The 12,308-nt window shown below is 43.3% G+C and overlaps 1 protein-coding gene across 3 annotated transcripts in view; it reads left to right on the top strand.

Annotated features, from left to right (window-relative positions):
- The window catches only part of LOC110975773 (uncharacterized), a 37,036-nt gene extending 25,808 nt beyond the window's left edge, over positions 1–11,228 (top strand). For all 3 annotated transcript variants that reach the window (XM_087143433.1, XM_022228548.2, XM_022228549.2), the window contains 2 exons: positions 4,073–4,877; positions 5,795–11,228. In XM_087143433.1, coding sequence (XP_086999559.1) covers positions 4,073–4,877; positions 5,795–5,820 — 831 coding nt within the window. In that variant the 3' untranslated portion in view covers positions 5,821–11,228. The remainder of the gene's footprint in view (positions 1–4,072; positions 4,878–5,794) is intronic.
- Positions 11,229–12,308: the final 1,080 nt, after the last annotated feature.

Here is a 12,308-nt window from a genome sequence, read left to right as displayed (position 1 = left end):
CTTAACCGGATTATGAAGGTCTCCTTTTTCAAAATAAGTTATGTGGCTGATTTTGTCTTAGATAAAAAACAAATAAACTTACCGATATCCTTTTTTCTAAAATACGACTAAAGGTTTATTTACCAAGGGCAAATAAGGAGAACTACTTTGGTCATGAACCAAAAGATATAAATGATAGATAAATGCAACATCACCGTAGTTCACCTCTTAGCTGTACACTGCTGCTAAACCGGGTTCGCTATGGCGACGAAGCAATACTCAGGAATAAGAAAAAATTAGTCACCAATTGCTTGTAGGCCGATCTTGCCACCAGTGAAGCTAACGTGGGAGTGGGAGCTATTGTGTTGAGTCAGTGGTTTTCATCAAGATAGGACGCGCTTGGCTACTCGAATAAGAACAGCTGCTGTTGATAATAGAATAAATTCCAAGCTACCTCACATTTTTAGTTTATCTTGGGTCTTGGACAGATCGCATCTTATGATGCTTATGAAACTGCATTGATGAAATCAAAACAAAAATATCCAGAATTTGTGTTTCCTCGATGCAAGAATAGCTCAGCGTGACCGATGCTGGAACTGTGCCAACCTACGGTACATGAACACTGATGCAGTTTGACACCTGTCTTTTCTGTCTTGTATTACTTGATTATTGCGACGTTTATGTCAAGATTTATATTTAGAGGGCTCAATATTAGGGAAATGGTCCAATTTCTAGTGCATAGCTCAATCTCCAGAGGGAGTCAGATTTCGTAAAGAGCTTCTGCCAGCTCTGGATTTGCTCAAAGCAAGTAATACTAGACGTTGATGCTGATGACTATTGCAACACATTCAAGATCTTGCCTGTAATGAGCCAGCACAACCCTCCAGCTGCCGAAAAATGTGACACGGCGGAACATTTGATCTGGGCCTGATTTGGTGAGGTTTTTTATCCAGGCATCCGTGTCATTTGCCTGATGGTTTCAGCGCTCGGGCTCATGAGCAGTGAAGGATGCTGTTTCATTTCCCTGTGGATTTTGTGGTAGGAAACCAATCTGTTCTGTCGCTTTCAATTTTCCCCCCCAGAGTAATAAAAAAAAGAAAGAAAAAGGTTTTATTCCCACATATGATCCAAAATGTCATGTCGCATCGTGGACCTTGTTGAAAAGTAGAGCACATGCTTTGATAGAGGTGTTTTCAGCATGTAAGTGAGCGGTCGACTGCGTACCTACCGTCTCACACAATCAGATTACGCAGGATGGAGATCTCGCCGGTGCGAGTTTGTGAATGATTCATCGAAGAAAAAGATGGAAAAAAAAATGACATTTCTGTGCCAGCGAGCAAGTGGAGAAGGGACAAGAGCTGTATGAGTGAGATTACCCAGGGATCACATTTAGCCCCTGCGGGGCAGGCGTGCATTTCATTCCGCACTGACCTGGCCTGAATTTCTTCTTGGAAATGTTATTTGAGATGAAAGTCCTACATTCGACCTGTCCAACAGTCAGAGCAGTGTCATGGCATGGGGGGGGGGATTACACGAAGTACTGCAATGCTTAACTGCAGTCTAATATTTAGCAAACTGTGCAATTTAATGAATACTCAGTGCACGGCTTCAAACCTGCCATCAGGGTTTGTAGCCGTCATTAAATTCCTTAAAAATCTTTCAATTGTATTGTGGGCATGAAATTCCTGGAAAAGTCATTAGATATTTGAAGGAAAGTGAATTTTCATCTTGTGTTGTATAATTGTGTTGCATTTTTCAAGACATGCTTCAATCTTTTGCGTTAAGCGCCACGGACAGTTGTTACTGTTATGACAAACCAGCGATGTCACGTCAAAGGTCTCATCACTCATCGTAGAATTTTACATTTACACGTATGGAAGTCATGTAAAAAGTCTTTGACATCGGACCGTAAAAGTCATTAAAAGTCTTTGAATTTTTTGGAGTCTTGACACTATCAACCCTGTTCCATATGTTTTTGTTTCCTCCTCACAATTTTCCATTCTCATTTGTATGGCTGGATTTTCTTGCTTCAAAGAAAATGGGAGAATATGTACAGTAGCAGTGATTGCCTTCAAATCTCTGCACTATCCGGCAATTTCTCGAGGATATCTCCAGGCAGTATTTGCTCTCTATTCCCTTTTAACAAGAGAAGAAAATTAGAAGTTTGTCCTCATTTCTGCAGCCTTGGTCACATATTTGTACCTTGGCCATGTCAGTCTCCGGTTGTTGCCTTGTTTGGCAAATTCTGGAGGGAAAAAAAAAGAACCAACTCACGTGTTTGTTGTTTCACAACTGATTGGTTTCCCGCTGCATTTGCAATGATGCATGGACGTAAGGGCCACTTGTTTGTAGGAATTATTTAGAGATTGATAGCAAGTGAGGCATTGGCATTTGTTGATTGTTGGATTCCATTTACTTCCTTTGTATATGCTCATTGGTTGGCAAGTTTGATCAAGGATCACTAGTTAACTAGCAGTTGGTTCATGATGTATGTAATGCATGTGCAGTGGAGTTGAAGTGCAAACGACCCTAGTCAACCGTTGTCAGGTCACTAGATGGAGGGGAGAAAAGATGGCCGCTGGAAGGGCACAGTAGCAAAACCTGCAGTGAAAATGGCCCTTTACTAGTGGCATGCTGTTTTTCTGGCATTTTTCTTGTAACTGGTCCTCTCTGCACTGTGCTATTAAAAATGGTTTATGGCAACCAACGACGCGACCAGCCTCGATAGACTGGTCGCAAATAGTTGTCTAGACTAGTCCAACCATCGTCGACGAGCGTGCGTTTGATCAGAGTCAGTCAAACTATTATGGTTCACCGCGGTCCCTGGTGGAACTTGCCCGGGGATTTTATCGCACGACTTACCGCATTACTTCCAGAAGTTAGGTTGGATCTTAAAGTGCTCTTAGCATTTGGAAGGTTTGAAGGATCCATGGAATAAATTGGACTTGACTCGCTCTTTGTGCATCGTGACGTTCTTCTTTAATGTATGAAACCTGCTGGAAATGCTTTCTGAGTTGCTGATTGGTGTGAACAAAAATGCACCTTGTAGTCATCAAGAATTGTCCAAATTTTTCTGGCCAAGTGAGGCTGCTGTTGATGTACCCGTGGAAAAAAAAAATCCGGGAAGAAACTGCATTTTACATGTTTCCATGTTGGAATTTTGAACCTTACATTTGTTTTTTGAATACATTTCTGAGGAAATGGTGCTTGCTTTCTACATGTGATATACTTGAACATCAATAAATTCCCAAAGGAGGCCCATTTTGTTAGGGACCCTCCGCAATCCTTCGGAATCCTCCAATTTTGGGGGGTGAAAAAATTGGATTCTCCCTCAATCCTCCGAAATCTTCCAAAGTGCCTACTGCCTCAATCCCTCAAAGTCCTCCGGCAATTCCTGTCATTATGTTGAGGCAGTGCGAATGGCATTCTTGAGCAGTGCCGTTGATTCCAAAGAAATATCGGGCTGAATTAATGCATGACTCCGCAAAAACAACCCTCGATTTTCATGTATGGCATCCTTCGCAATAAGCCATGCACATTTGCCATTCACCCACAATCCTCCAAAACTGCCCGAAGGATTTTGGAGGATTGAGGACAGTTAGGGTTAAACAAGCAAAATGTAAAATGTACCAGAACTTTTTATATGCACAAATCAGGGCAACCGTTGATCTTTTCATTAATAAATTCATAATTAGCCAGGGAGAGGCACGCATAGGATTTTCTGGAGAAAAAACTGAACAGAGCCAGAAAACCTGAGAGAAAACGATCAAAATTGCACTCCTGTACATTTTCAGTGGCCCACTCGCACTTCTTGCCACCAAGGCCATTTATGCACATGCGTGCATGAATAATTAAAATTTTTTTCGTGAAAAGGTCTTTAGTGTCTGGGATAACGTAACAATTTTGCTAATGATAGAAATTGTATCAGTATAAAACCAAAAAAGGCTCCAAATTACAGATAAAATTAGCAAAACAAATAGATATGTATTAGGTTAGTTGAATCACACTGGTGCAATTTCAAAGATTTTTTAGTAAATTAATTGTACTCCGTGTCTCTTAAATTCTGCACCTGTTTCTTTGATTGTTGGTTTAGACATCAGCCACAGATGATGCACCCATTCCAATGCCCCGGCGGAGGAGGGCCAACCGTGAGACTCCAGGGTCAAAGGTCATCGGCCGTGACATCCAGCGTCCTCTCATTCCGCCGCCCCCTGTACCCCCCAGACGGGAGCGGCGAACAGCGCAGACGGTGGAGGAGAGACTAGTGGATATTTCCAATGAGGAGGAAGAGCAGGGGCTGGACCTGTCGCAGGCCCACGGGACTGCTGTTCAACATGCGTTGGGTGTGGACTGTGAGGACCACACCCTGACCTTTCAGTCGGTCCACGTAAACAATAACGCCCTGGCTGGGTACCAGCCGGAGGGTGTGCCCCGGAACAGTTCGGCCCAGACCCTTCTGGCTGATTACGGACTTAACTTTGGTGCGTCAGTGGCCCCTGGCTCCGCTGCTGACCCAACGCTGTCGTCACCCACTCATTGTCTGAGCGTACCCGGCCTGCGGGCCACCAGCAGCAGTCCCAACCTCCAGAGCCTCCATCGGAGCGGCAGCCCGCCCCAGATTCTGGTCCAGCAAGTCCTTGTCCAGCAGCCCCCAGCCAGCACGCTGCCGGACCTCCTCAGTCCGACCAATACCATGCCCAGACAGAGCGAGAGCCTGGTCTCAGTGTCAGCGGCCCAGCCAGTGACCTCTGCTACGAAAACGCCGCCCCTCAACCCTTTCCAGATTCAGCACACTCCCCTGCAGCCCATGGCAGCCTCCGGGAACCCATTCCAGCAACCCAGTGCTTCCGACCCCAAGGACCCATTCGCCGACCTTGTCTCATTCCAACGTCAAGAGGGTAAGTCTTGAGTGTTTTTGTTCTTCCTTCCTCAGAAGTGATAGCATTAGGGGCTGTGTTTAGAACAAATGAAACCCTTCAAATTCAATGACCAACATAATAGTAATAATAGCTGGGCTCTACCCTCTGTAATCCTACAAAATCCTTTAAAAAACTTCTGGGTGGATTATAGAAAGGGCTAGGGCCAATGACAAGAATTGAAGGTTGATTCACTGTCCACAGGCATTTCATTTGAAATCGAGTGCTTTGACGTCTTCTGTGAATTCGGACTTGTCCAGGGAATGTACCAGCAAAGTTGATTGCAGAGATAAATGCAGCAGACATGGCTTAACTCGTTGCACGCACGCACAAACTGCCGATTGTATACAGGCTCTTGCCTACATATCACTGCAGAATTCCCCTCAGAGAAAGATGGCAGAATTGTAGTTCAGCACCAAATAACTTCGGGGCGTTCCTGTTGAGTGATCGATGAGAGTGATCTCAGTGATCGCCTGTTTAATAGTCAGTGAGTGGGTGGATTTTTGATAATGTACTTGAGTCGATTTCTGGCGTTGTTGACCATCGGTGCTGTTAACTTTGGCAAGATCTCGTGGCTTAATATTTGAGAAGTGCTCCTTCTCATCCATTTTTCATTCATGTACTAGAGTGCCTTCTTTATGGAGCAGAAACTTGAATATCTTAAAGTACATGTAGGGCTGTCAGCAATATGTGGTTTGTTGAAGAACCTTTCACAAGTAGAGACCAATTACCGAGTGGATGTTTAGGGTACAAAACAGTTCCTAGCCCAGTTTGAATTCGTTTCATTTTGTCTTGGGTTAACAAGATGTTATGCCTAGACTCGTTCAGAACAAGAAGGGCAATACATGTCATTCAGGCAGTAAATTGTTTTATCATTTTTTTTCCCCTTCCCCCGTCAGTTGCAAATCCGTCATGGAAGAAATAACCGATGCCGCGTCGTCGGCAGCACCACCCCAGCTGCAGCTCTCCTTTCATCAGGTACATGTGTTTTTTTTCCCTTTTTTTTCTGTCCGTCTCCTTTGCAGCCTGTGGCATTGTTCTTCAGTGCACATGTATTTGAGGGTGATCTGTTGTTTTCAGCGTCCTCCCTTCCAGTATTGAATGTAATTATGTACAAATGTGGGCAAAGAAAGGTAACCGATACAATGGAAGGAGTAACAGTTCCGATGAAATGCAGGGCAGGCATTGTCATGGGCATATAGAATGGGAGGGGGAAGTCGCTCTTTTGATGTATCTTTTAAAAACATGGTTTATACTGTTCACTACCCGGTGTGTAGATATTGAAGATTTTATTTTTCCAATTTGTAATTTGAAAATTACACAATTGTTACTGAGCCAGCACAGTGCTCCCTAGAAATCCGGCCTCTTAGTTGCAACGGAATGCAACACTGAAATAGTTTCAGCAACGAGCTTTCAGGAAACCATTTTTACTTCTTCCAAATTGTTGCCAAGTATCTCCAAGCTCACTCCGAGACAATTACCCTTGCTGCTGTTTGCGCATGTGTACATGTATGTCGTCTGCTGGACCATCTACATGTTTCTAACAATGGAGCTACATAATGTACACTTTGTAGTATATCATACGTCACTCCCTTTGGGGTATAATATTATGTATTTATATTGCTCCCCATTTATTGAAGTACGTGTACATGCCTCAAATGAGGTATATTTGTCATGAGGTAACTTCTTAGACGGATACGGTAGTATTCGAAATGGGGAGCTTTTGTACCCCTCAAAGTGGATGTACCGATTAAATACTCAGATTGGAATATTTTGTAACGTGTAAAGATTGCATAATATTCAATGGCTGAATTTCTTAACAAAATTTACTCACCTCAGTTGGGCATTTCTGAACAAAGATTGTTTGATATTCACTCGAGGAAGAGAAAGAAACTGCTTGACCATTCTTGGATGACATAAATTTACCATTTTTTTCTGTTTGAGGTTGAGCGCATTAAGTGCATTGTAGATCAATATCTGACTTGATAAGTAGACGTTTTTACGACATTCATATTTTGGGTTCAGCTTTATTCATTTCCTTCCATTCCCGTCTGTAATATTCCATGCATCTGAATTGCTGCAAATCCTCTCAACAACCATTCCTAATCCAATCAAATCCAAGCATTTTGCACAACGTATATAATCATACTCTCTCTGTCTAGTTCCCAGGACTGCACTTTCATGTACGCAGACCGGCCCGCACAAAATTGCAGATTTTCAGCCCCTGTCCATACGCGCCATTTACCTCGAAGTTCATTATTATTCAGGTAGCCCCAAGGGTACACTTCCTAAATTGATACTTTGTTAACAGTTTTGGAAGATTGCGGCTCTGCTTTTCTGTTCCTATCACAGCAATATGAGTCTGTGTCCCGTTTTTCGCTTCTGAAAACCTTGCTGTTAAATTTAAAAAGAAATTCAAAACGAGGTTCCGCAGGGAAGCAGGTTGTTTGTGCCAGTCAACTTCAACCGAGACATTTAGGTTAGAGAGTCGAATTATGAATTGTTTTGGACGTTTGTTGTCGAGGTGTGCAGAAAAAATTGCTCCACAAAGGTTATAGAATATTAGTACTGATAACCAATACTGCGAAAACGTCATTTTTTTCTGAAAGTGGAGATTTACTGCTGTTTGAATGCTGCTGTTGGACGGCGGTATTTTTCCAGCACTCGAATAACACCCCCTCGAGGCTTGGGCAAACACTCCAAACGACATTTATTCGTTCAAATGGCGACATCTTCAGCTCGCGTCAAGAACCACATATGCCACCCGCATCCCTTGGTATAATAATATTTAGTCTTGTGGTATTAAGCACCGAAGCGCTCCCCACACAGTTTAATATTCGCCCTTCAATGCGCACGTCCGGAAGAGGAAATATTGGTTTGCCCCACGGCATGAAAACATCGGCATTCGCTTTAGGTTCCTGGCTTATAAATATAATCACCATCTCGGTTTCGTTTGCTTAGTGCTCTGCGTAAGATTGAACCTTGAAACAAATATGCAAAATAACGAGACGCAGTATCATCCGTTTTGAGAGTGTTATTTGCAAAAAACCAAACAACAAAACAAAAACCAAACAAAACAAAACAAAAAACGGCAACCATAGTTGCCAATGTCATGCTAAGAATGATTTATTCCGTGATTTTGTTCTCTTTTTTCCCCCTTTAGGCTTATTATTTTGGCGCGGCGGAAGGAGCACCCATGCTTTAATTGGCAATACGAGCTTTGAGTCTGAAATCGTTTGTTTTCAGTTAACCGTGCAACCCTGAACACTGTCGGGCAGCTAGGTTACATTTTTTGTGAAACGTTTGCGAGAGAAAATAATTCTTATTCGGATGGCCCTTTAAGTAAAGTTGAAGATTTTTTTCCAGTTAAGTTTGCTTTCATTCTGTCACCAACTTTGTCATGTTATGTGATACGTTGAAATTCATTATGATAATGACAATTGCGCCAGTAGTTGGCTGTGTGGCTTCTCGTCTTATTTTCCTTCCACGAACGAAACCAACCAAGAACGAAAGCATACACAAGGCACAGCCCTCAGAAGCAGTCGTGCAAACTAGCAATGAGTCTCTCTATTCCAAGAAAAGAAGGGAAGAAGTGAGCACGTGTGGTTTTGTTTTGTTCTGTCGGTTTTACAAATTCATTCCGTTGTGGGAATATCTCCATGGAAGTTGATCTTTGGAGAGCAGGAGATCACGGGAGAATAGATAGAGCTGAATCTAGACGAACCGCTGTAATACTGGCAAATCCTCCCCAAAGCCTGATGTTCTGCGGCATGACAGATTTCCCTCAGAGCGAAGGGAGAGAAGAAAAGAATTAAACATGCGAGTGACCGTATGGGATAAAGACACCACTGAAAGAATTTGGCAAATATGTTTTGGATTGCTGTGCCGGCATTCTGTGGAGGCCGTTTAAGCTTCTCCCCCCAAGCCGCCGTACTACACCGTGTGTGCGATCGAAAAGGTTGTTTTAATCAGAATCTGTGAGGATGCTTTGTGCGCTAAGACGAGGCAAGGGCTGAAAGCTGGCGTTTGCTCTGACTATTTTTTGTCTAGGATCGTACCAGAACCATGGACGTATATAAAAAAAAGCCTGGACTTGCAACGCCTATGTGTGAAATGGCCATTTTACCGAGCCGAATACAAATGCCCGGGTTGGCTCCCTTCTATTGGCGCCAGGGAGAACAAATGCGGGCATTGCCGGGCAAGCTTTGTATTCGGCTCGGTAAAATGGCTGCTAGTGAACAATTATCTCTATAAGCTGATTAAGGGCATTGCGGATGAAGATTTTTTATCTACGTCCGTGACCGGAACCCATAACAAGATAATTAATGGCAAAAAGTTATCTTCAAAAAGGAAAAGAAGTATTGGGATTTGCTGTGCATCGCCAGAACAGTCAGTTCGGCAGTTGTATTAGCGCTTGAGAGGTTTGCCCTATCAGCGTGCCCATACAGCTCGAATAACCTTGCCTTTTTGCGGTACTGGACTTGCTCATTGTATTTTGTTTAGAGCGGAATTCAGGTTACCAACTAAGAATGCCACACCCAATGATGTTGCTCATATAAAGTGGTTCTCTGGGAAGTTTTCGCTTTATTAGGATGCCAATGCCAAGCTGTTGATCGATGATCTGAAAGTGATAGTCGTGGTTCTCGATTTTTCCATTCTCACTCAAAATGCCTGCACCACAGAGACACATTTGAATATGGTTGTTCAATATTTGGGCACGCCTTTTGCAGAAATGAAATACTTTGATGTGTCGCCCTCGGCGTCATGTTGCGTTATTGCCGACGGCACCGGGCAGCGTATTTCTCTTGCGCACCTCAGCGGTGTTCACTGCCCCATTCTAACGGTGAGGTCGATATTTTGCACCGTTGTGCAAAAGTGGAAGCATAATGCGGACTCCTCTGGGTTCACTTGGAAATCAAAGTGACTGTCTTAAAAAGTGGTTATTAAAAAATCTGGAGTAGCGGTGTAGGGTTGCATATGCTGTACTTTGAAAACGGAATGACAAACCAATTTTCATTCCTGATACAATGGGCGAAACGTAATGGTTATTCTGGTATAGTGTAAGAAGCATGGATTTTTCAAAGAGCATGCAGGTGTTTTTTACCGGAAAGTTAATCATTTTTCCCGGCGAAATACGGAAGGTCGTGTACCAAGATCTATGTGAACATTGCAAACGTGAGCCTTGCAGGTGGTTATCGAGGTATAGTGAGTTCAAATCAGGTGGGTCCCTAAGCATTTAGGCCTGGGGGGTTGGTCTGTCATTTTGTTGCACTCTGAGATGCTTTATTCGGAGACCCTTTTTATCGAAAACCCTAATGGAAATGCGCTGTGATGTGGGAGAGCAATGCCAGGGGACTTAAAAATGGCAATCTAGTTCTTGTTTTTATTTTATAATTTTGTATGGTTATTGATAGCTATGTTACAGTTTTAATTGCCAGAGCTAAATATGAATTTAAGCATTTCTTGGTCAACTGTTTACATGTCGGTGTATTTGTTTGCAAAATACGCACTACACCAAAGGCGTACGCATAACTAGTTGTCATATTGCAGTACACACAAAGTTGACTACTTTACACCAAAAAGAGAAAAAAGTAGTGAAATAGAATCTGATAACTTGCCATTTATTCTCCGAGTATTGACATACTTCCAAAGTATTTACATTTTCAGTCATTTAAATTGATACGTGGAAAAAAAAAACGTCGTAAAATTGCAGGTCTTTATTTCGTTAACATCCCACGATGCAAGCCATTTGTTGGGTACCAAACCTGATGTAACACAACGTGGAATTAAAGTACTTCCAGCCTAAGTAGATGTCTCGGAAGTCATCAGTTCGGGGGAGGGGGGTAAACAAAGAAGGTCCCAGGAGAGGCGGGTTGGCGTAGTGCTTCTTTCCTCGCCTTCCACCTCTGCAGTCCGAGTTTGAATCCACATGTGGATTGGGTTTCAGTTCCTACCTGATTCGATTCCGTGGGTTTTATCCAGAATATTCCTCGGGGGTTTTCCTCCCACCTCCTGCTCTCTTCTCTACTCAGGTTTCTTCAGGCTTGCGAGCCACAGTGTCTAAAGCGCTGAAGGAATCCTTGGTGTCATTACCAGAAATGATTAATTATAAAAGAGAAGATTGTGTTCTACGTTTAAGTAACTTGCAAAATGCAGGTTAGGGCCTATGTAATTGAGCTTGTCTAATATGTAAAAAGGTATAGGTTAGATCTTTTATTTGTAATAAAAGTGGGTTAAAAGTGGATATGAAAATAATGATGTAAAGTCTGTATGTAAGCGGAAGGAAATATTACTGAGTAAATGTGTAGTTATGAACATGTGGTGTACAATTAACTTCGGTCTTGTGTGATTTCTGTGGTTTGTGCTTGAGCTGGGAGGTGCCTTGGGGATACTCTGTCAACCAACATTAGGACAATTCTGTAGCCACGTCTACCTTTTCTCATTCGAAGAGAAACTGTTTACTTGACAGGGGCTGACGGGGACTTTTCCCGAAACAAATTCGAAGACCGCTTATACGCACGCGCGGAGATTGTCTTGGTAAACTTTATCATTATCCACAGGCAGCGATGTAATGCTCACGATTCAGCCGTGTACCGATGGCTTAGTACGTGTCCTGTTCCTCCCATACTTGCTCTCTCGACTCTGACCCAGTCGTCTACCTGTGCCCACCCTCTTATTACTTTTCAGAGAGCGATATTTGGCTCCACTGCCTAATGAAAACAAGGTCCAGAAAGATGGATATTGCTTTTGTTTGGTAGATTTGGAAACCTGACTTTATACGACAGAGAGAATGTCGCGCCCAATCTCCTCATTGTAGTTTCTGTCATTAAGATTGATCTCTGCCTTGCTGTGGCGTTACTGCTTCGCCTGGAGAAGCGAATCCCTCGCAGGCGGTCTGTACATGTAGATATATTTATATATATATTTGACACGTGCCTTGCGTTGGGATCGTCGAGATGGTGTGAAAATAAGACGGATTAAAATGCAATATTCATGGCTTTTGCCAGAGTCGCAAAAAACAAGGTGGCGTACTTACCACTCGAATTAGAGCGGGGATACGCGGCGATTGATAAAACGCTTTAGCGCCTGCGGCGGCGTCGCTGGAATTACTGGCGATATTCGGGCAATCGAAATTTCGTGACGGAAACGGTTGGATTCCTGAAAGGTCCTCCCTGTGCGGAGCGTGATACGGCACAGGGTCCAAGGTTCCACTTCAATTAGGGGGAGGCCTCGGGTATGCATAACGTCAATGATTTGAAAAGTGTTGTGGTGGGGGTTGGGGTTGGGAATGATTATATTGGTAACCCCCCCCGTCAAAATTGGGGGGCCCCTTGGATCTCCACCCATGTTTCCCCCAAGGTGCTGGCTCCCTGCTGTGGCATGCGACACGTATCAGTAGGTCGGTAACCAGCA

The sequence above is a fragment of the Acanthaster planci genome, linkage group LG11 (assembly GCF_054643075.1).
Source record: "Acanthaster planci isolate LZ-2023a linkage group LG11, COTS_SCS, whole genome shotgun sequence".
NCBI lineage: Eukaryota > Metazoa > Echinodermata > Asteroidea > Valvatida > Acanthasteridae > Acanthaster > Acanthaster planci.
The sequence above is the reverse complement of the archived record's forward strand: the minus strand, read 5'-3'. Positions and strand labels throughout refer to the sequence as shown.